General features: G+C 42.7%; 1 protein-coding gene across 1 annotated transcript in view; it reads right to left on the reverse strand.

Annotated features, from left to right (window-relative positions):
- DIAPH1 (diaphanous related formin 1) overlaps positions 1–24,718 on the reverse strand; it is an 84,094-nt gene that overhangs the window by 37,571 nt on the left and 21,805 nt on the right. The window contains exons 2-18 of the mRNA XM_053913167.2: positions 21,749–21,775; positions 20,592–20,744; positions 18,084–18,185; positions 17,604–17,734; positions 17,334–17,420; positions 16,408–16,471; positions 15,143–15,282; positions 13,908–14,016; positions 13,336–13,446; positions 13,054–13,172; positions 12,360–12,476; positions 11,614–11,729; positions 11,033–11,097; positions 10,310–10,489; positions 8,665–9,375; positions 7,713–7,827; positions 7,204–7,212 (exon numbers count right to left, since the gene is read on the reverse strand). Coding sequence (XP_053769142.1) covers positions 7,204–7,212; positions 7,713–7,827; positions 8,665–9,375; positions 10,310–10,489; positions 11,033–11,097; positions 11,614–11,729; positions 12,360–12,476; positions 13,054–13,172; positions 13,336–13,446; positions 13,908–14,016; positions 15,143–15,282; positions 16,408–16,471; positions 17,334–17,420; positions 17,604–17,734; positions 18,084–18,185; positions 20,592–20,744; positions 21,749–21,775 — 2,356 coding nt within the window. The remainder of the gene's footprint in view (positions 1–7,203; positions 7,213–7,712; positions 7,828–8,664; positions 9,376–10,309; positions 10,490–11,032; positions 11,098–11,613; positions 11,730–12,359; positions 12,477–13,053; positions 13,173–13,335; positions 13,447–13,907; positions 14,017–15,142; positions 15,283–16,407; positions 16,472–17,333; positions 17,421–17,603; positions 17,735–18,083; positions 18,186–20,591; positions 20,745–21,748; positions 21,776–24,718) is intronic.

Consider the following 24,718-nt stretch of genomic DNA (forward strand, 5'->3'; position numbering starts at 1 on the left):
CCAAGTAGAGGCTCCAAAATGTTAGCAATCAGTAGACAATGTCAAGTTGTTTCCAAAGTGATCCTGTGTAACCTCCAGAAAAACAAAGATAATACTTGTACAGTGCCTACTCTGACAAAGACATGCAAATGTTATCACGAGAAAAAGTAGAGAGCAGTATTTAGACTACAGCAGAGGAGGAAGAGGGCAAGCAAAAAATGGAAAAAAAAACCCTGAAGCAATGAGTCAAGCCGGGTTAATGTATCTATAACAAAATTACACAGGATACTTGTTAAAAATATACCCTTCTACAGTCCTTGTAACTTGAACTCTGAACATTTAACAAGCTCCTCCTGTAATCTTACGCATACCAGCAGTTGGGAATTACTGGTAGAAATAGACATGTAAGTGCAGGAGTGACTAAGCGAAGACAGAAAGTTAGGCAAAACGGATCCCCTATGAGACGATCTAAGTCTCAAGACAATGCCACGTGAAAGGACATTCTGTCAGAAGTCAGATTTGGAATCTGCAGGTTATGGTGGATGGTGTCTTGGGTTTAAAAACACTACCAGTCTGCACGTCTAAATAGTAATACAGGCACACACAAGTTTGAATAGCTAGAAAGAGTCTCTAGAACTGAGATTATCTTGGGATAAACATAAGCCAAGGGGTCACAGAAAGGTTGACTGTAAAAACCTTTCTGCACCAGTAAACTCTACCTAAGGTAGGCCAGGGAATTCCCTGAAGGAACAAATTCAGTGGGGCATCTCTGGGAAATTATCAGGATATAACAGTGGATAGTTCTATCATGTGCTTGAAGTAGCTATTTGGTAGAAACTGAGACAGGGATGGAATCATGAATGTGTATAATAGGGTTACAAATACAAATTTCCCCCAGCTGGGAAAATGCAGTCCTCTATTTAAGCACTCTGAAAGGGAGGCTATGCTTTCATGAAGCTATCAGACTAAAACAAAAACATTCTCCAGACTCTGGGCTCCCAAAAGAACACTAAATTGCTCCTAATAAAACCACTAGCTGCGACAGGACAAGATCCTTTTGTAAAAGGGCAAATACAGCTTCCTGTCTTAATTTTACGGATCAGTCCTCCAAGTAAATTTCCTTACTGGTAGAGGGCAGCATACCAAGCAGGCTGTATTTGAAAACAACGGGGGCTGCCTCTCTCTAACGTGACTGCGTCACAGACAAACGTAACAATGACACATCTAAAATAGAAGAGCTCCATGTGCCATCTGGTGGCGAAAAGGGGAAAGAGCACACTGCAGATATATCAAATTCCTCCAGTTTAGAAGGAATTAAAGTTTAATTCTCTTTATCTGATGACACTCTCCCTTAAATCTCCACTAGTACATGGAAAAAGAAAAATGAAACTCAGACCAGCACAAACAAAACAACACAAGAACTTTTTAGAAAGCTGTCTAAAGAAGAATTTGAGATGAGATGACAGATAACATCAGAGTTTTATGCAAGAAAAAAATATATATACGTATATATATACACATTTTTCAAACAGATTCAAAAAGAATCGTACCCATTCCTTTAGTAGACGTGACACCCACAGTAACTGTCGGGGGAGAGGAAGATCTCTTGCTTTATACTTCAGTGTACTCCACACATTCGTTGAAATGAGGGCACCACCTTAGTCCAGGAACCATCGTACAGAGAGGAAGACCCAGAAGGGGGGTGAAAGCAATAGTGGAAGTCTATGGAAGTTCCTCTTCTGACTGCTTCAATTTTCTCAGTGAAGAAGGAGGAAAACAAGATGATGGAAGCGTTGGGTCTTTGAAGGAAAAGGTATCAATCATTTAGGAAAATAGGAAATTGGATGGACAAGAAAAGTTTAATATCTGACTACCTGGCAGCATCAAGAGCCAAGCAACACTGCAAAGGGAGCAGGGGAGAGCCCGAAGAAAAAGTAGACAGGGAAGTAGGAGAAAGTAAAAGCATCCGCTGTCGTGAAAGCCAAGTGAAGCCAGTGTGTCAAGGTGGGGACGTGGTACGTTTTCCTCTATCCACATTCACGTGCATAGCTTCAGGTACAGGGTGGATGGAGAGAGGGAATTAGCCAGGACTGCGTCTCGCCAGTCAGGTGTGCTGGAATGACAGATAATGGAAGAAAAAAACAAAACAAAACCAATGCAGTGATTATGGTTAAGCATGGAATTTTAGCTGAGGAGGTGAAAGGCAGTGAACAGTGGTAGGAGAAATGAATTGGAAGTCAAGTGCAGCTGGAGGACTGCTGGGGTCAGGGTATGAGAGAGCGAGGCAAAAAGACAGAACGCAGGTGGTATGAGATTGAGACTGTGGAAGGGCTGCAGTTACCGGTGCCTGACCACTGACTGGGTAAGGCAGGGCAGAGGACAAGATCACTGGGAAAGGATCATTCAAGGAATTGTGAAGCAAGAAAATTGGTAGGATCACAACCCTTCTGTGTCAGAACCGTTAAGAAGAAAGACAAGCAGGTCGGGGTACTGCAGAGAGCAGCCAGGAGCTACACTAACTGAGAAATAAGGAGGAGTGAGTTGGAGTGCTCATAGATGAGAGCACAGAGAGAGAGGGTGGGTGATACACAATTTCAGGTTGTGAGATTTGAAATGATGGGTTTTTAGGGAAAAAGTGAAATGATCTGGAAGTAGCAGTAAAGAAGAGGACATCTACCCCATCTGCAGACCCACTGATGTGAGGGTTCCCACAGGAGTGTGTGGCAGGGGGACCCCACAGGAGAGGGGCAAGAGGGAAAGCGGTGTCGAGGGAAAAAGCCAGGTCTCTGTTAGAGCAACGAGGTGAAATGGATGACGGCAGACTTTGCTGGTGATAGACCCTGAATTCCAGAGGGCACAGTGGGCGGCTTTCAAGAGTTCCAGTGGGATGGCAGGAAACAGGCGAACAGTTACACAGAACCTTAGGGGAGGTGAGGGCGACCTGTGAGCCTGGGCAGCTTCCTGTGGTGAGTGACATAAATGGCGTATTAGATCCAGTGGATCCAAGGCAAATAGTGATGGTAAAGGAGGGGGTACTTTAGGTTCTGTTTTTACACCACTGAGGAGGGGAGATCACGACCCAGAGGACGTGTGGTTATGCCCTGTGCAGGACTCCTGGTAACCCCAAGTGACAGCATAGATTTATGTTTATAAATTATAGAGAGTACTATATAATGTTTCGGAATCTCTCAACTTCCTTGTACTAACAGTCTGAGTAGTCTACCTACTCAAAATCCAAGAGAAGTTAGTAAATAAAAGAATCCCAACAACCATCCTAATTTCATGTACTTGAGAGGCGTAAGGAACTGGCCAGACATCTGTCTGCCAAAAGACTCACTGAGTAAGGTGGAGCACACTGAGCTCCTACAGAATCTTATTTCTAGAGGTCACAGGTGCAGAGGCTGTAAAGAATCACTAGGACATTTCCTGATGAAGACCCGACTGGGTGGGTGCCACGGACCAGACAGAAGAGGATCACAGGAAAAAGGAAGAAGGAAAAGGTATCTACCCCTTTGGGAAAGAGGGGACTGCTTACCCACCATGGGCTCCTGTTAAGGCCTGAACCCTGAAAGCCCTGGGAGAGCTGCAGACAGGTAAAGTATCCATAGCTGCTGACCGCTCTGATTTGTGGGCCAGCGGCACAGACCTTGGGATCTGGACCCGCATGGTTCCGAACCTTACTAGGAAACTGTTATTGTTTATGAAATTCTCAGCTCTTGGTCAAGATCCTGCTTTCCAGCCAGAGTTCTTTCTAAATTACTGTCATTAACCACTTGGAGAACTGTTCTGAGGCTCAGTTCCCATAAAGCACTTTGTGTTTTAACAGGGAAGAGACCATCTAATGCTACGCATTGTCCACTATACACCTACTAAGGGGCATTAACTCGTGAATCTTAAGAACCCAAAAGATTTTTTAAAAGGAGTAAACCTAAAAAGAATATCGGTTATCACTTACCACGCTGTTTTAAAATGTAATAGTTTTAATGGGATCACGTCATCCACGAGAGAGTAAGCATTAGAAGGCAGGCAGATGAGAAACTATGCTGTGCGCACCACGGATAATGACCCGAGGCCACCGCAGCGACCCAACAGATCCCCGAGGGAGGGTGAAAAAAATCAACTGCTGAGCCTGTTCCCAAGGAATTAAAGAAGCAGAATCAACAAAAAGACCATGATGATAAAAAAGACTCCTTACTGATCACCATAAGGGAAGTGAGAAAGTACTAGAAGTTTTATAGCACTGCCTATCAATTGGAACTCAAAACATTCTCTCGGCAACGTATCTATAGGAAGTCAAGAGTTCAGAAATAAGAGAGTAACCTTTGAGAGAGAAAAATGTGCGTGAGGACGTGTAGTGTATGTCTGAGGACCATACCTTCCCCTTAGCTCTTCTCTTAGAACAAGGTACATGCCTCCTTGAACCTTAATGGAGCAGTAGCTGGTGACCTTTGACCATAGGAGGCAGATGTAAAGAGGTGTATGTTTTCTTTAATGTCCACTCCTGGAGAAGCCAATAGGTATATGGTAGCTTTTAGGTAGAAATAAAATATAAGGGAGCTACAGCTATGTTTAACAAATAACAGTTGTGTTTAGCAAGCAAGAGCGGAAATAATGCAATATTATGAAAACCTAGTGTCCAAATAACTTCCTCATTGAGACTGGCAACTACTGGGCAGAAGTCATCTAAGCAGAACTTCTACCAGAACTAGACAAGCGCGTCTTATTTCTCCAACTGAATTAGTTGTGCTACAGCTGCGTGTATGATAATCAGAGTATGGCTCCTCTTCAACCCTAAATAGCCACTATCTCACTCACTTTTCCTAATCTAACATTATTCCTTTTCGTACTCCTAGGAGTCATACAACAATGAAGTCAATAAAACACTGACAATCCCAAGAAGAAATGATTTGTTAAAGGAGAAGCGTTTGCTCCTTGCGGGGAAATGAATGAAATGAATGAAAACATGGATGCGGCATGGTTGGAGAGAGCAGGGCGCTCTGTTGCATCCAAGTGTTACAGGTAACTGTTAGAGTTTATCTGTTGGTAACTGTTGATAGGTTACTTAGATTACTTATAACTATAGTTGACAAGAAAAAATCTTTTCCAGGAGTTTCTTAAAATGACTAAGATTTAGGTGTCTGGAAAATTGCTCATGATTTGATAATTTTCAAGAATACCTTCCTTTTCATTAGTGCTTCCTAATGAAAAGATGGGAAATGAAGACAGTGTGCCAATTTTAACACCTGAAAGTCCCACCTAAAAGTAAAGCCACTTACAGACTAAAATAAAGACTAATCCTGGCTGGTGTAGCTCAGTGAATTGAGCGCAGGCTGTGAACCAAAGGGTCGCCAGTTTGATTCCCAGCCAGGGCACATGCCTGGGTTTCGGGCCAGGTTCCTAGTTGGAGCCACATGACAGGCAACCACACATTGATGTTTCTCTCCCTCTCTTTCTCCCTCCCTTCTCCTCTCTCTAAAAATAAATAAATAAATCTTTTTTTAAAAAGTCCTAAAAAAATAAAGACTAGTTACAAATTTCCTTCATCAAAACAGCAGCAATCTAGTGATGATTATTACTACATGAAAATCCATGCTGCCAATAAACTAAAAGGATAAATTCATACTCATTCTTTTCAGATTAAGATACAGAGATTTCTGCACTGGCTGGGTGGCTCAGTTGGTTAGAGCATTATTCCAATACACCGAGGTTGTGGGTTTGATCCCTGGTCAAGGCATATATGTTTCTCCTCCTTGCCCCTCTCTAAAATCAATCAATAAATAAACCCTAAGGGGGGGGGGAGATATAGAGATTTCTAAGAATAATTTAAGAAAAAAAAAAAGGCAAAGTTGTTAGTAAGTTAGAACCTTCAATGAATAGAAAGTCATTTCCAGGGCCAAAGTTGAGAGCTAAAGGAGCATTAATAAGTTTGATTACACTGTTGAAAATAACAAAAAAATGAGGTAAGGTCTTAGGGATATAATGCCGAGGAAAACCACCGAACCGCAGGAAACTCCATTACCATTGATGGGAACACAAAGCTCCAGGACAAAAGAAGGGCGGGGAGGAAAGGGGCCCGGGCAGTGTGCATCTGCAGGGGCACCCAGAGCCCGGCCACAAGACAGGGACTTTCTCAGAGGCCAATGCAGCGATAGATTCTGTGAACTTACTTACACAACTTAGCAAATCATTTGATTTTGATGTTCACTGTTCATGTACTTTGTTGATGTACTACAGCAGTGTAAGTGATCATTATCAGAGCATTTTTAACTAAGAGGGCGAAAGTAATTCCCTAAGCTGGACTTGAGTTTGGAAGGTGACGGCTCTCTTAGAAGAAAAGGCACCCTGCCCTGAAAGCTGGGGCAGCAAGACAGGCCTGAGTACTGGGATCTTATACTGCTATACCCCCGTGTAACTACGGACCACCAAAGGCACCTACAATCTGTCAGCCTCCTTACTAGAACAAAGTGTAGCCTGGTCCCATTAGATCACTTAAGGAATAACATAATAATCGTCTTTTAAAATACTTATTTATCGGGCAGGGGGTGAGGGAATGCTCCTTAGTTGGAGCGTTTATAATAAATAATAAAACTCTAAAGAAACAAAAAAGCTAGAAGAATGGAAACAACATAAAATGATCACAAGCCATATTAAGGGAGCAGAAAACCCACAAGAATTAGGAAGTGGAAGAAGAGGGCAAGAAAGGTCGGCAATTCTAAAATACAGGTGAAGATATGGAGGTGAAGAAGAATGTATATGAAAAAATGCACCAGAACTATGTAAGAGAATGGACCAAAAGTCAAGACTCCAGGATCTGGTTACACAACCTTGGGTGAGCTGCCTGACCATTCAGTTCATATATCCCACAGAGTGGAGAGAATATACAGCCTGCCTGTTTCATAAGGCTTCTTTGCAGGTCAAATAAAGTTATGTTAGAGCACTTTGCAAATTATAAAACATAACACAAATGTAAGATGATGGTATTATTATTGAATTTGTCCCTCACCTTCCAAAGAAAAAATAAGTGTATGATAGCTTAATTTTTTCCTATCAACATCACAGCTACTGTTCCTCCTGTACTCTTAAAACAAAAGCAAAAAACCAAAAATCTAGCAAAAGAGAAGTTAAGCCCCACTACTAGTTTCAATTTGCTGAAGAGAAATTCCTTTACATTGGTTTTTTCTAATATTCAAGAGACCCAATTAAAAGGCTCTTCCATACTCTTACCTTTTGATGCTGCAGAAGCGAAGGACCAGGAAGGAGAAAATATCAGATATTGGAAAGAAACAGAAGAAAGAAAATGAATCACACATGGTTTGCTGTTACTGTAGATAGTTGCCCAACCACCTGACCCATTAGACTCTGCCCAGCCCTCACCAATGATGTGTGTAGGCCTGGAGATCGCACCTTAAAGTCAGTGCCAGAATGGTGCAGGAGCATCATCAGAATGCGCCCAGACTAAGCTCTGTCACCTTAATCTCATATCGAGTTATAATGACATAAAATACCTACCTGCAAAAAAACGGGTGCAGGTAGGGGGAAATACCAACCTACATGTAACAGTTCTCTTTCCCAAACCCAGCATCCCCTGAATAAGAAGATATCGTATTTTCTTCCAAATTGAAACCCCATCTCTCTTCAAGCCTCACCCAGGGAAGGGAAAGGAATGGGAAACCCACTTAAAGAATCTTCTAAGTCCTACGCTGGCCCTTTGCATGAAAGAGGAAGGGACTCACTCTTGGTCTGGGCAGAGAAGGCATGGGTAAGTTTGGCAAACAGTTCATTGTTCTCAAAGCGGTCCTCCTTCACCTTTGTCCAGAAGCAGTTCTGAGAAAGGTCCTCAGCGACAAACTGTGGGTACAAGCAGGGTGTTAACAGTTACCAAGGTGAGCCCATACTTTCCACCCTAGAAAACTGATGAAGATGCGAGCGGTGGCTGGCTGGTTATCAGCACTGTCCCACCGGAGCCAGAACAAACCTGAGGTACAGACAACAGCTCTACTCTTCCTGTTGAAATCAGGCGATGGCGCTTCTGGACGCATCAGCAAAATATTTGTTGATGATTATTCAAGTTATACTACGGATCCTCCTTCTAACCTTAAATCCACTAGTTTTAGAAGCATTAAGACTTATTCCACATCTTGTTCTACATTACATATTTTCCCAACAATCTGGCTAACTGTACCAAATTCATTCGTTTTCTAATCCCTAACTTGGTTTCTGGAAGCAAAAGGCTGGTGCAGAAACGCAGGGGTCTCACACACATAGTGGGAACAGTATTGCGCCATGGAAACACATCCCGTGTGTAGCTCTTTACTGAAGGGTGGAGGTAGGGGGGCTTATCCATAATCCATGACTTGAAATCAACAAAATTATCAGTACTTTGCAGACTGGTGAAATGACTATTATCAAACTGTGTGTAACCCTGGCACTCATATCCTCAAAGGCCAAAACTACTACTAACTTAAGTTTAGGTTTTGTAGCAGTTTGGACGCAAAGAACTCTCTAAAGCGATGTCTAGCATACAGGAGATGCCTAGTGTCTGCTGAATTACATATGCATGAGTGCCACTGAAACAGACAGATGCAAGCCGGGAGACAGGAAGCCCAACCAAGCACAAAGTACAAAGTAGGAAAGTGAAGTGGTTTCTGAATGGGTACTGTTGAAGAAATGGACAGAAATTCTCACCTTGGACCAGTTTGGCCTCCGGAGCTGCACTTCTGGCTTATAGAGTTTCTTTGGGGTTAATCCATATGGCAGAACTGGGGCTGCGGGAACTCCAAATCCAAAAGGGGGAGGTGGAGGCATACCCATTCCTGGCGGAGGTGGAGGAATGCCAGGGACTCCAGGAAATGGAGGGGGTGGGGGGATTCCAGAACCACCAGGAAGAGGGGGAGGGGGAGGCGGCATTCCTGGCCCTCCAGGCAAGGGAGGAGGGGGTGGGGGGATGCCAGCACCCCCAGGCAAGGGAGGAGGGGGTGGAGGGATGCCAGCACCCCCAGGCAAAGGGGGAGGTGGGGGGATGGCAGAACCCCCAGGCAAAGGAGGGGGTGGGGGGATGGCAGCACCCCCAGGCAAAGGGGGAGGTGGGGGGATGGCAGCACCCCCAGGCCAAAGGGGAGGTGGGGGGATGGCAGTACCTCCTGGCAAAGGAGGGGGTGGGGGGATGGCAGCACCCCCAGGCAAAGGAGGGGGTGGGGGGATTGCAACACCCCCAGGCAAAGGAGGGGGAGGTGGTGGAGGAGGAATGGTACCACCCCCAGGAAGAGGAGGTGAGGGTGGAATAACAGTGCCAGAGTCACTAGGTAAAGGCGGGGCAGGGGGAACAGCAGCAGCTGCAGCGGAGAGAGAAGCCATTTCTTTCTTGGCATCTTCCAGCTCCTTGGACAGCTTGGCAACCTAGAAACACAACATCAATGAGAGCACACTTCTCACTGCACCTCAGGGACAAATGGGGTTCGAAGGGACCTAAAAAATGACCCAATCACAACTTCTCATTTTATACATGAAGGCCACGAAAGGAGACAGACATGAAAGGACTGACCTAACGTCAAGTAGCCACTTAGTGACAAGGTGAAATTAAATTCAGGTCTTCATGTTCTTAGTTCAGCATGCTTTTTATTAAAAAGGCAACTGCAATATTCCTGTTAAACTCTCCCTTTGATTAGAAAATGCAAAATTGAAGTAAATCAAATATTCCAGTTATATAATTAACACATGTGCTATATAAGTAATTATATAGCCACATACCGTATTTTGCCGTGTATAATGCGTACTTTTTCCCCAAAATTTTTTAGGAAAAATAAGGATGCATGTTATACATGGGCATAATGATTATATACCATGGGTCTAATAATCCTGCGCATAATGCACACAAGACCATGGGTGCGCATTATACATGGCAAAATACGGGGTGTGGTCAAGTGGTCAGATCACAGATCATCAAACATTTATCACTGCAGAGAGAGTATGTAAGGATAAATCTGTCCGGAGATAATAGCAGAAGATAAGCAAATTTATTGAGAACAGTTTCTTTAGTTTCCACTCCTAAATTTATTGGAAGAATATTATCTTTATTTCTGAGTAGTACTGTGACTTATTCTATTCTTTATGTTCTGTATTTTTCAAATTTTCTATCTTACGTATTACTTATCCCAATACAACATAAAACAAACAGTAAAATATTTTTAAAACACGCACTAGGTAACTAGATGACCAATTTGTAGTAGCTGAACCCTCCTGGGAGTAAGATGACTCCTGCTCCAAGACAGGCTCACCCTGAAGCTGCTGGTGGCAGTCACAGGTCACTCTGCCTCCCCTGCTCAGACCTCACCTCTCCTGTGAGCTGAGACACCTCTGCTTCCAGGCTCTGTTTCTCTGTGGCAATGTGCTGCTTTTCAGAATCCAGCACATCCTTTTCTCCTTGAAGATCCTGGAGCTTCTGCTCGAAGTCACTTTCCATCTTTTTCATTTCCACCTGTAGCTCATGTCGGGCTGTTAACTCTAAGTCCAGCTAAAGGAGAAAGGAACCAGGCTCCCAGTGAGCTATCTGGGCAAGAAGGACAGCGTTATTCCCCGTGATTTACTGCTTTGTGCCAGTCTTGGCTCTATAGACATCACTGACCCAGGGAGTGCCTGGGAAAAAAGAACACCATGATTTTGACATGAAAAATCATGGATAAAGGAGGAGGAAACTAAGGACCATTTCCATAGTTTACCTATTTTTAGAGTTATAATTTTTTTTAAAACTAAGATTTTAAAGACATTTAACCAGGACAGCCACGGTGGGCAATCCCAACCATAAAAGGAGTCTTTAACCATCAGAGAGAACAAGAGAATTCAGACAAACTACTGGCTCCTACTGTTCCAGGGAGAGGAGGGCTGAGATGCCAAGTGGACCTGAGAGCGCTTCCAGAACCATAGGGGTGTCATCTAAGAACACTGTTGTGTGCTGAGTGCTTTAAAAATATCTCAGGCATGCTTCACATGTCAGAAAAATAATAACCCTTAGACAAAGAAAGATATACCCTGATTTTTTTTTATTTCTCACACGCACCTTTTTTTCCAGCTCTGTAGCTTTGGCTTCAGATTTCTCTACCTTTGTTTTATCAATCATTTGATCTGAAAAGAAGAGTCAGAAAGTAAAGCTCCCAATCTCTTACTTTCCTCTCCTGCTACCTAAGCCCTTCAATATAGCCACAGGGCAGGGAGGTCTTTGGCCCTTTTGTTTATTTTTATTGCCCTTCTTAACATTCTGCACCAGATAAAGAAGTGGAACTATCACTTAAACTCAGCATCAGATTTCTGAGTGTCTATTAAGGACACGTGCTGGGTGGCACGAAGAATGCCTACAAGTCATACTCACAATCTTGGAGACTAGCAAGAGTCCCAGCTTATACCTGAAGTCCCTTCAAAAGGTGGGATAGTGTGTGAGAAGGGGTTAAATTTTTAGGATTGTGTAGAAATAAACTAAAGGCCTATATATTCTTAACACAGATGCTGGTTAACAACTGAGAAAGGGCCAAAATACAAATACCTGGGGACCAGAAAGAGACCTTCTCTGAAATTTTCACTGAAAGATGCAAAATGAAAGGCAGAAGCAGTATTTTAAGGAAGCACATAGAAAAGTACACTTACCAATCAATCCCTCAATATCAACCTTGAGGCGCCGGCACTTGAAGTCGGGATCAGCCCCGTTCTTGCGCAGAACTATCTGAGAAATACATTCTTCGATCAGCCTATAGTACTGCGGCCTACAACAAAAACAAATCAAGATTATTAAAGAAAAACTACAATACAGTTTTCAGAAGTATGCAGGGTCAAGAAAAGGTAACTGCTCTGACAATAGAGGGACCTGAGGGTAAGTGTTCTGAAAAAGACCTCTTCATAAAACTGACAAATACTGCCGCCATGCTAAGAACCCCTCCTTCCAAGTCAGCTACTCCATCTCCTTCAGATGTCAAACCTCCTGGGCATCTGCCTCCTAGTGCCAATCCCTTCCCACCTAAAGCCTCAGGCTGACCCTTCCCACCTAAAGCCTCAGGCTGACCCTCCGTGGCATGGATAGTATAATTGCTGAATCTCTACTTTCAGGCAACCTGAAAGACCTTTCAACTTACCTCCCTTTGCTGTCTTCTTCACTCCACACTTCCAGACCCCTCCCAAAGAGAAAGGGCACTTCGCCTTACACACTCTGACCTCTTCCCCAGGGATGCCTTTCAGTTAGATGAGAGGGACCAAGGACAACTCCCTTTATATCCATGACTAACAATGAAACCTAATCCTCACCTTTTTTCCCCTTTACAGACAATCTTTGAACTTAAGGGCTTTGCTCTTTACACTTAGGCTGAAGTTCAAAACTTCCCACAGGTATGTCATCTCACCTGGCTTCATAGTCATTTCGGACCAAGAGTAGGTGCTGCAGAATGGACAGGAAGTGTGGCTCTGCCTTTGAGTCCTTCACTGTGTTTAAGAGAATCTGGAAGACTTCATTGAAATCAGTGGAAAACGGGAAGAAGCTAAGGAAAGCATATATTTAGATACTATGACAGGTGGCTTGCCCAACTCTCAGGAAAAGTAGCAAGATGCTCTTCTATTCTCACAGCTGTTCTTCCTGTAAATATTGCTCGAAACTTTAAGCTCTATAAACTTCCTTTAGCACAGGGACCAGTGAATTGGCTTGAAGATCAATCAGTAGACAGAAACTAGAAGATAAATGCTTCAAAGTCACTTGTGGCAGTATCAACGGGTAATCAAATTACTCCCTCTGCCAGTCTCGGGAATACATACAAGAAAGCAAATGATAACCCCACTCCCTGACTTACGTGTGTTCTCTAAAAACCAATTCTACATCTTAGTAAATAAGCTAAGCCACCATGTTCCAGGAGGTCTAAACTAATTTTGAGGGCTGCCTCCATGCTAAACCACCCTCGGATCACTTTTCCTAACTTCTCTGGTCCATGCTGAGGAAAAGAACTTTACAGCAATTAGAAGACACCTGCCTTATCTACTGAGAAGACACACAGGCTGATGTCAACTGAATATCTCCTGTCTTGAACCTAGCCAGGGAAAGGATATTCCATCTCCATTCGAATGTCATCCAGCCGTGCCTTCAGGTCGTAGGAGTCTTCATCCCCTTGCTCATCAAACACAGCGAGCTGCACTCGCATGTCTTCATTTTCGATCTTCCGAAGGTCCTGTCCGCGACCAAAACAGGAGTCAGGGCACCCAGCAATGTCCTATGCTGGCCAGAAACCCAAGCCTTTCGACCTGGTTTTCGAAGTGCAAACCACAGTTACCCCTGGGGTGACGGGGCTGTAAGAGCAGGGAGGACCTTTCTAATGAAGGGCTGCATCTCACCTGCAACGCTTGGTGCAGCCCCAAGCGCATCAGCTCACTTCGGATGTGAACTCGGAAGTCAAGTTCTTCCGCTGGGGTGATGAGAGCATTGATCAGCTGTAGGCATCCCACCTAAAATTTTTAAATTCAGCAGCTACGTCAGTGTTAACACCTAGATACCAAGATTCCATTCTCTTTCCATGTATTCTGAGGACCCCAAATACAATCTAGAAAATGCAGTACAAGACTACAAGAATGAGTTTCTGCCACAGCAGTAAGGCCTGGCTTGAGCAGGTCTGGAGAGCACAGAGGTCTAAACAATTTCAAGAATTTGATGGTATACTTCGTTTTAGGCCTTGGTTTTACTAACTTGTAAATAAATACCACTCCTTTCCCCCACTGCATAATGAGTAACAGTTCTTTCTCTGCCTTCTTGGAGAGAAGGATAACCATTTTCCCTTCCTAACAAATTCTGAGATGTAAAATATATTGTTGGGAATCATACCATGTGCTCTGTTAAAAGGTCAAATGAACCTAAGTCTTTCCATGTTGAACTCTACTCTTGGGCCCAGGTTCAGGGGAATGATACATGCCTTGAGTGCAATGGAGGTCCCACTTTTTAATCCATCCAGCAGTGGCTGAAAACGTTCCACCTCATCCATCTCAGCTCTTTCTGTCATTGCCTCCAAAACCCTTTCATTCCTGCCAGGAGAAAAGGAGAGAACTGCCCAGGTGCTCTGACACAGACAGGCAGACATGGACACACGCAGCAGGTAGATTATGCGGGGGCGCCGATCAGGCAGGAAACAGAACGTTATCAGTGTTCCAGAGTTCTCACAGTACTCTCCTCATCACCTAGAACAGGGGCCAAATCTGCTGAAAGCTAAGAATCATCTCTACAGAAAAAATGTGCCTTAAAACTCATCCCGAGACTCCTGTCTATGGATACCAAATTAAGACCCCTATTCAATAAAGTATAAATTGGTACAGCTTTTGGAGGGGCATTTAATAATGCCAATTTTGAATGCAAATAATATTTGGCCTACTTCTAGAAATCTACCAAACATAAATGCATAAATGTGGAAGAATATACATACAAGCACATTTATTATGGCATCATATGTAAAAGTTAAAATTCTTATTACCTAGAGCAAGAGCCACATATGCTAAAAAAAAAGTCTATCTAAAAGTCTAGCAATTAGAGAACTGCTAAACAATTATGGGATACACATACTATAGAATGCTAAATAGCCACTAGAGATGTATCTATAAATGTTGACATAAAAGGATGCCCAAGATCTACTTTAAATAAAAAGAAACAAACTGAAAAGAATACATAGTATGATTTAGCTTTTGTTAGACCCCTCTACAAAAATAAAAGTCTATCCTGTGTTTGGTTGTATATGCATAAGCCATCTTTCCTTAGTTTTGGAATACCACACCTTAGAATCTAGGAAATGCAATATATTTGTCTGTGCTAGAAAAAGATCTACCGGACAGTACCAAGCCACTAACAGTAATTATCTCCGCAGAACAGGATTTGCCAACAGAACAAGGCTGTTAAATTTTACTTTATATACTTCTGTATTGTTTGCATTTTAAAAGTAATATTGTATTGCTTCTGAATTTTTTTTTTTAAATGGACAGATTGTTAGCTCCCATCACCTAAAAATCTTTCTTAAATGTAGATTCAGTGTTCACGTCTGGGAAGGAATACAGTCTTACCTAGTATTTAAGACCAATGGCCACCCAAGCAACTCGGATTCCCTCCAGACTAGGGAAGACAGTAAAGAGAGAATGGAGAAGGGGAACAATCCCAGTCACATACATGTCCTCCGGCTGTGGCAGGATACAAAGAGCAGAAAGCAGCTTGGCCGCATCGATCATCATGTTGGGAACAGCGGGGTCCATGGCCCTGACCAGCAGCAGGATTCCTTCTTCTGTCTCTAACATGGTCTTGATTCCAAACTGGTAGGACAAGAACAGAGAAGGGAGGTTTAAAGACGACAGCATCAAATCCAGGCAAGTTTAGGAGTCATTATGGGTTAAATGGTATTTTCCCCCCAAATTCATATGTTGAAGTTTTAACTCCCAGTACCTCAGAATGCGACCTTATTTGGACATAGGGTCATTGGCAAATGTAATTAGTTGTTACAAGGTCACACTGGAGTAGGTAGGTCCTTAATCCAATGACTGCTGTCCTTATGAAAAAGGGAAATGTGGACACAGACATGCACACAGGAAGAACGTGAGCATGCAGGCAAAGGTTGGGGTGATGCACCCACAAGTCAAAGAAAGCCAAAGACTGCCAGCAGGCTGCCAGAAGCTAGGAGAGAGGCATGGGGCATACTCTCCTCCAGGTTCAGAAGGAACCAACCCTACCGACCCTGCTAGCACTCGATCTAAGCACTTGGACTGAGAGCCTCCAAAAATGTGAGACAATACATTTCTGTTGTTGAAGACACGCAATTTACAGCACTCTATTATTGCAGCCCTAGCAAACTAATATAGGGTAGAATACTTTTCCCAAAAGAGCGAAACAGAAATGAGCATAGAAAAATAATTCACTAGTAGATAACATAACAGAATTCTATGTCTTCCAAGAGTAGAAATCTTGGATTTTTATGTTTCTTTTTAATGTCCCCCCAACCCAATGGAATAAGTTAATTATAACAAAATTAGACAGTGTGGAAGATAAATTTGCATTCAGGAATAAATAATCATGGCTCCCTGGATTTAAATACTAAAAAAAAAAAAAAAAGTAAAAAATTTCTATAGTGTGACTGGAAAAAAAAGACCCTCAAACAAAAACCTTTCAAAAACAATAACTGCATGTCAGGAAATTCAAGAGTTAGCAGAAGAAACTATAAAAAGAGAAAGAAAATTGAGCCTACCCTCTGACACAGACACGACAACTGGGGGGAAAAGGGTCGAGAGAAGCATGTGTATGCGGCAATCAAAAAGTTGCTGTACTAAAAGGGAAAGCTAAAAGTCTTGAACCTCATACTTCTGGGTCCTGTTTGGAGTTTGCCGACAGAAGAGAAAAACAGGGGGTCACAATGGGGGTTGGAATGAAAATGGGAAAAGTCTTACCTTGTTATTCATAAAAGCTTTCAAGCAGCGAATGATCTCATGCTGATTCCGGCTGTCGTAGCTCCTGCACGCAGAAGACACATTCAGAAGACACACTGAAGTCCCTTTACTCTATACCCCTCTCCCATCTGACTTGTTAGTCTTGCAAATGAGGGTCTCAGGAATATCCCCAACCAGTAGCTGAGTAAATTCTAGCCCACAGCACGTTGTCCTGAAACACTGGCTAAAACAGGTAGCTGAAGAGGGATCACCACCTTCAAAGACCTTGGTTAATCTTCTCAAAATCCAAGATTTAGTATTACATAAAAATCTTCCCACTCACTCCCTCTAGGGTCCTAAGTGCTAAATTCTGTCAGGATAACATTGCGTCTATTACTGCCTTCCTCATTAGTTCAAAGGTTTGAAATCTATACATCCAGGAGGAACCTGTGTTTTATTTTGGAAAAATTACAGGAAGTAAAGAAGTTGCTTTGGGTCAGGCTGGCTTCAAGATAAGCTCAGACAGTCCACAGTACACCAAGAATTATTCTAACTCTGATGGCTGTCATAAAGCTACTTCCAAAATGATGATGTATATTATAAGACTTCCAAACGAGATCTGACCCAGATCAGATCACAGGAGCACGCTGGACTAAATCAGACCCTATTTCCAGGTTAGATAAGAACCTATGCTGAGAGATTCATAATCCTATGTAGTATATATAGCCTGTGTTATTCACCATGAAATTGAGGTTCCTCCTCCCTTTCCTGTATCTAGAACCATCACTCACCCTCTAGTCACCCGCACGATAAACTCCATTCTCGGCCAACAGCAATTCCCCCAGTCCGTAACTTTACGTTTAACCACCATTTTTCTCCTTTAGAGCAAACAGCCAAGTCCCCTACTACCCTCCACATACGAGATGTCAAAACTTGAAAGTCCTTACCCAGGAGACTCCTCCTTCTCATCATGGAGTCGTTTAAGGATGTCCAACAAGGAGGCCAGGCCCTCCGCGCCAAATGTTTGCACCCAGCTGTAAGGAACAGACACGGACAATTCAATATTAAATCAAATCAATGAATTCATCTGCACAAAAACAAAGTTTATCCTGGCAACTCCTTACTCCCTATACAGAACATTCTCCTTTGATCTTCAATCCCCACCAATGAACTCCAATCCTGGGCTCTTACTCCTGACACCACCTCAGAAGCCTCACCTGACAGGGTTGTTGTTGAGGGAGACACGAAGGGACTCCAGGCAGTTGAGCAGAGCCATGTCCCGCAAGCCTGACCTCAGCTCCTGAATGTACACCATGGCAGACCGAGAGCTCTCCTTTTGGCTCATGCCCTAGACAGGGGCACATAGAGAGATGAGTGAATCCTGGACCCGGTCATAAATTGGACTAGTATTAGCCAATACAGTTTAAATAATATCAAGGCAGACACCCATCACATACACCACCCAACTATGCGGCACTCAGAATTTTCCCTCTCATTCCCGTATATACTTCATGAAAATTGAATCAAACAGAAAGTATGCGGGAATGATAAGAAGTGAAAAGTATGAAATGAGTAGGCTTTATAGAGAATGAAACAGAACTGATGTAGACATAAAATGTTCTAGGAAACTGGTAAAACAAACAGGTCCAAGATCAGGGCAGTGGCCCACGTGACAGCTGCCCGCCCCCGGAACTCACAGCCTTGGACGTGTGCAAGTACTGGGACACCATCTCCCTCTTGATAACAATGTCCTTCTCCCGCAGAGGCTGCTGTTTCTCCTCATTCAGGTTCATATCCAACTAGTAGGGGGAGGAAAAAAGGGGAAAATTGAATTGCCTTGATTTCTTCACAAGTTTTTAGTGTTTAATATTATGTATACTTAGTGAAGAGTTAAACACATAAACCTAATTGAATAAATGTTCCTGATCCCTAGAGATTTAGGCTATTACAGATGACGCAGATTCCTCAGGGACAAATGTGGTGACATTTTAGTAAAAATCCTTGTAGACATTTTTATACCCATACACTTAACTTTTTTCCTAACAAAAATGGACTCAACAGAGATGAAAATTGTATTTTGTATTAATGAAAGAAAATCCCACATGATGATTTCTGCACGTAGGATGGACCTTAATAATCTCTTCAGACTGAAGTACTGAGTGACTGACACCATCCCGACACCGGCAGAACCGACACCAGCAAAGTCTGCAGCACCCAGGGCCTAACCAGCCACTTCCCTCGTTTAACTCAGTCCCTGTCCAAACTCCTTTCCCACGGTGAGAGAACTGGACACTGTGCTGAAGTCCCCCAACAGACAAAACCTGGAGTGTGTCACTGGGGGTGGGGTCTACGTGAGCCTATTACATGTACAGGCATGTGTCTGAGCCCAGCGTCTCAGTGAGCACGAGTTTAACCCTAAAAAGCCCAGAATACTATTTGAAATGAGGAAAGCGTAGGGGAGAAACGGGTATAATCTATTTCTTCTCGGTGTGTTTTGTGTGTATGTGTGCATGTGGTGTGTAGGAATCACTGCCCCCAAATAGCAATATTAATTTGATGTTTTTCTGACTCAGTACCTGGTGTTTTTTCCCTCATTTTACAGGTGAATTGAACAAGAAATTGCAAACTGCTGGCCCTCTGGTTGGATCACCCAGAGAAAGTATGTTTTGCTTGGCTAGCTCAACATTTTCAATTTGGGAAACTTCAAATAAAAATGTGGATTTCTAGCATCAAGGGATGTAATCATCAAATTTCAGATTGAGGGAAGCTCTACAAATCAAACTGTTTTTATAGGAAAACCTGCAGATTAAGTGAAACTTAAGGAACCATTCAGTACAATGAATCTTACATGCAATTGTGATAGGAATAAAAAATTATTTTTTAAAAAATGACCTAACTGGGGAAGTCTGAATGTTGGCTATGATATTTGATGCTATTAAAGAACTAGTGGGTTTTTTTTTTTAATTACAGATTTTTGGCTTCTTTTAAAGACTAGAAATATCTTGCACTACTGGCCTAGTATTCCCAAATGGAATGTTACAAAACCTATCGAAACTAACAAAAATGCCTAAAGTCTTTCTTCGTTTTACCACAGTCCCATTTTCATCATCTTTTATCTAGTCTGTTTAATTTATTCATGCTACCTCCGCGGCCCTAAAGACATCCAAATTTGTGATCCAAGGCCAAGGGATTGTCCTGATAGAGCACACTCTTAGACTCTTAACCACTGGGATTACTGAGAGACATATTAAAAGCTTCAGTGAAAAACAGTAGAAGTAGTACTGGTTGACTGCTTACTATGTACCAGGTCCTGTCTTAAGGATGTTAAGCCCATGCTTTTAATTAAGTTAGGCTTGCACTAGCCTCTATTTGAATCTGCAATCATATATCCAGGCAACAGACAGGTCTTATGAAACCTTATAAGCACGTACTCAAAAGTTTCCAAGACTTATCTCTAATGGACATACACTGAGTGTCCTCCCCACTAAGAACAGCAAAATAAGCCACATCCACATATACATCATTACTCAACTGACTGTAGCCACAATCTTTAAAGCTCTTCTAGTGATTATAGATAGTATCAGAAGACCTTGGGCAAATGATGCCTTTCCATTTCTCAGTTTCTTCTTTGTGACTGTTTCAACACTTTATCTACTTTGGCTAACCCAAAGTCTCTACACTACCACAGGAATTGATCCACTCGCCCTATGTCTTTGTGGCTAAAATGTTGCTGGGCAGAAGGACATTAGCAAGGTAGCCAGCGATCAGACATTTCCAAGCCTAACTCATAGATTCCAATGTTATGTGCTGGTGCTCGTGCATTTAGTCTCTCCGTTAATGGGACTGCTATTAGAAGTTGCCCATTAAGCCTGGAATTCTTTGTAATTACTAGTTATGGGGAATGTGCACAAAAAAGGTCCCACCATGTCCATAAGTGCATAGTCAGAAAGAAACAGGTCCTCGCTGGTATGACTCAGTGGATTGAGTGCCGGCCTACAAACCAGGGAGTTGCTGGTTTGATTCCCAGTCAGGACACGTGCCTGGGTTGTGGGCCAGGTCCCCAGTAGGGAGCGTGTGAGAGGCAGCCACACACTGATGTTTCTCTCCCTCTCTTTTTCCCCTCCCTTCCCCTCTCTCTAAAAATAAATAAATAAAATCTTTAAAAAATGAAAGAAACAAACAACATTTTGGGGTGGGAAACTTACCAGCATCTGTTCAAAGAGTACTAAAACTTGCTCATCTGAAATATCTTGCAATGAATGTGCTGTGGGATCATCCCCATACAATGCAGAATTTCTATGAGCAGAATTGGGCTTCTCCTTCTCCTTCTTAATTCTCATGCTGGTAAATCTCTCCAGCTGAGAAAGAGAAAACAGTATTAGCAGCGATCCATTTTCCTACACACAAGAAACCACCCATCGAATAGCCAACCCTCTAACCTCTTAAACACGCATGACTCCCCGGGTTTGTGGGCAGTCCGAGACTCTTCTGCCATGAAAAGAAGAAACCAGTCTTCTTCATGTCTACCTTAGTATCCTGACCCTTTACTCTCATCTTTATCCAAAAATAAGACTGGAGTATTAAGATTTGGACCTCTCTAAAAAGAGAAAACTTTGTTCTTGAGCTTTCCTGCCATTTCTAGGAGCACGGAACTGAAAGCATCTCATGTGCTGAGCCATCCCAATAAAATCCCTTTGTTTCCCCCTAGCTATCCAATAAGAAACCTGGCCAGGCCCCGGGAGGATCCCGCCCTTCAAGAGGTAAACATGACCACGGATTATAATAGGTATAAATCATAGAGATTAAGTGAGTAAAATGCCTTAAAACCAGAAGCCATTCCTTTTCTTTTCTTCTGTACATGCCATAGCACTTGTGTTATACAGGCAGCAAGAGTTCAATACATAATCTTCAAAATCCCCTTTGCAAAGAATACAATGTTCTTCAGGGGTATACATGCCATCTCTGCCAAGAAAATGCCCATGAACCACTCCTCCCACCTCAAGGAGTCCAAATCAAAAAGAGCCACTGATAAGCTGCCGCTTATCAGCTCTACCTTTTTGAAAATAATAGTAAGTATCTGCAAGCATTATAGAGCTTCAAGTGGTATGAGTAGCATCCAGACTGCAGGGCAGCTTGGAGTTGAAAGAAAGTGCCTAACCCTGAAAGCCAAAGACTATGCCAGGGAAATGCATGCAATGAGCCAAACACAGAGCAAAGAGTTAGGAAAAAGCTTTGAGGTGATCTGAGAACAGAATCTATACCACCATTACAAGTTATATAAAATCAGAGTTATAGGAAATAGTAAACATCGTGGTGTAGACAAGGGGCTAGAACATGCGCATGCTGAACAATATGTCCTTACCTCATCTGCCATGAGCCGCTTCAGAGTCTAGGAAACAGGAAAAAGGAGGGAGAAGGAAGAGATGAGAGATCAGCGAAATGCCAGGAAACCTCCCAAACACCAGATGGGTTGGAGAAAAAAAGAAGGGAAAATGAGCTGAAAAGATCTAAGTTACTTCCCACAAGCTAAAAGATTTCTGCCAAACTATTCCTTAGCACATTTCTTAAATCAGGGGCAGGAAGAGTTTTAAGGTCACTAACATAGAGCTCTTTGAAGGGGAAAAAACATAAATAAAGATCTGAAAGGACTCTGAATCCAATGACCAACAAATCTATGAAACACACTCAGCTTCATTGACAAACAAGGAAACGCAAACTAAAACCACAGTGAGATACCGTTTCGCACTCGCCAAGACTGGCAACAGTTTTCATGTCTGCCTAGTGCAGAAGCTCTCACACAGTGCTGGTGGTAATGTAAACTGCTATGGCCACTTTGGAAACTTCATCTAGCAAAGTTAATATACCACACCTCGACAGACTGATTTTTATATATCTACCCTGCAGAAACTTGCACATATGTAGCGGGATGGGTATAATTAGAATGCTCACAGCAACACTATACTATCTGAACAGAACCACCCAAATAGCCATCAAGAGCAGAACAGATAAACTGGTATATTGGTACCGTGAAAATAGATTAATTACAGAAAGAAAGTGAATGAACTTGTAGCTACTCAAACATAAAAATGAATGTATTACTTAATTTACATTGAGTTTAAAAACATGTAAAACTAAATTATATTATTTAGGATGTAAAATTATAAAAGGAATGATTACCACAAACGTCAAAAGCGTGGTTGCTTGGGGTGGGTGAAAAGTTGTGACTGCAAAGAGACGAGAGGGCTTCTGGGATGGTTACAATATTCTATTTCTTGACATGGACAATGGTTACATGGCTGTTTGGTTTATAATTATTCTGTATGTTTTATGTTCTCTTCTGTATACATGCTATACTTTAATAAGAAAAAAAAATCCGAATGAGCAGATGTAGGAAAGCAGGAATAATTCTTCACCCTAATACTTCATTTTGAAGCCATATTCTTCTTGCTAATGTCCTTAGAAGAGTATAGTGAATACCTCTTAACTAACCTTCCTCCACTCCTGACCCTGACACAAAGCTGTTTTACTAACCTTTTTATGAATAAGAAAAATCTGTATCATTTGGTTCTTGTTCCTCACGTCAAAGTTAAATCCAGTAAAAATGTGAATCTTAACTTTGCCCTCCATGGTCCAGAGGAGGTCAAGCTTCTGCCGACTGAGTGCTAATCACTTGAAACCGTAAGAACAGAAACCACAAGAAATCCCACTGTTCAGCAGCAATGGAACTTAAAGTTACCTGGTGCGCGCTGCTTACTGGGGAGTGAAGGCAGAAGGGTGATGAGGGAGGGACAGTAACAGGCAAGGAGACCAACAGTTCTTTTCATTACCACCCTAAGTCACCCGGCACAGAGAAGAGACACAAGCCACAAAAAGGATGAGCTGAGTGTGTATGTACAGTTTAGGTTGCCATTGCCAAGCTCAAAGTTATGTACACCTGTACTCCACTAACACAAATTGTTCCCTGAGAACCAAGCAAAACCTAAACAATTTTGGATGCCTGTAACACAGGTAACAGAACCAAAATGCTATGAATCAGTGCCAGCTGGATTGTTCACAGCTGCAAGGAAACCAGTAACCTGTTCTTTCTGCCTACAGACTCTTATTTCTCTCCCGTCCTTCCCCACTGCTACTACCCAAGTCCACACCATTATTATCTCCTGCTTGATTTAATGCAACGGCCTCCTACCTGAGTTCCCTGCCGTCAGTCCCATCTGCACCACACCAAATCCATTCTCCATACTATATATCCAAGAGCAATCTTTCTAAAATGTCAACTATCCATGTTATTTCCCCATTTAAAACCCTCCAATAGCTCCCCACGGCCTTCAGGTCAAAATCCAAATTCCTTAGCATGGCATATAACACTTCTGGCTTCTTTCCCCTGACTTACCTCTCAACAGACCCTCCATTGGGCAACTCCTCTGGGTACCGTGAACTAGCTACAGTTCACAAACAGATCATGCTGTCTCACCACCCCAGACTTTCCCCAGGCTGCTGCTTTCCTCAGCCTAGACTGTGCTTTCAAGGTCAATTCCAAGATGCCCTGCAGGATGACACCTCTTCTCCTTGAACGAGTACCGCTCCCGGGTGTTTCCACAGTAATAGGTACTTGCCTGTCTCACAGCACTAGCAGCGAGTAGCAACTGTCTTTTGATTGTCTGCCTCCTCTATCCCTTTCCAGACTCAATTCCTTCAGGGCAGAGCCTGAGACTTAGTCATTTCGTCTCCTGTGAACAAATACCATAATCTGGGGCTGCTTTCCTAAAATAATAATCCCTGGAGAAGCCCTTAAAATCTATTCCTCCTCTTCACTGTGTCAATGAAGAAACTGAAGCTCAGACAGGTGGAGTAAATCATCGCAGTCACATGATGAGAGGCAAGGTGGGCATGGAACTCATCTCCGTATTCCGAAGCCCCAAATCTTTGCATTCCCCAAATTCTTCTGTCTTGTTCCGTATTAACACTTGCCTTGAGATAGGAAAGTAAACATGGTTTTATAAGAAGGAAGATAACAGCTTCCCATGGTGCATCATTAAAAACAGATTTAATTCTTTAAAAAAACTATCCATGTTTTAGTGCTAAATCTGAGTTAGGGACAGCAAAAATCAATCCACGCAGGACAAAAGCTGCATTTCCTCAACTAGTCCAAGAGAGGGCAGCCAACTACCAGAAAAGAGAATCACAGGATGGGCAAAATTGTTTCACAGCCCAATAGAACACCCGGAACAGCAAGCCCAATTCAATTATTGAAATGGAACCTGTTGCTATAGTACCTTGAGGGTGTATTGTTTGTTTATTTAATACCACGTGTTTTCCTCACAGATCCTATGTA

Source organism: Desmodus rotundus, chromosome 10, assembly GCF_022682495.2.
Source record: "Desmodus rotundus isolate HL8 chromosome 10, HLdesRot8A.1, whole genome shotgun sequence".
Lineage (NCBI taxonomy): Eukaryota > Metazoa > Chordata > Mammalia > Chiroptera > Phyllostomidae > Desmodus > Desmodus rotundus.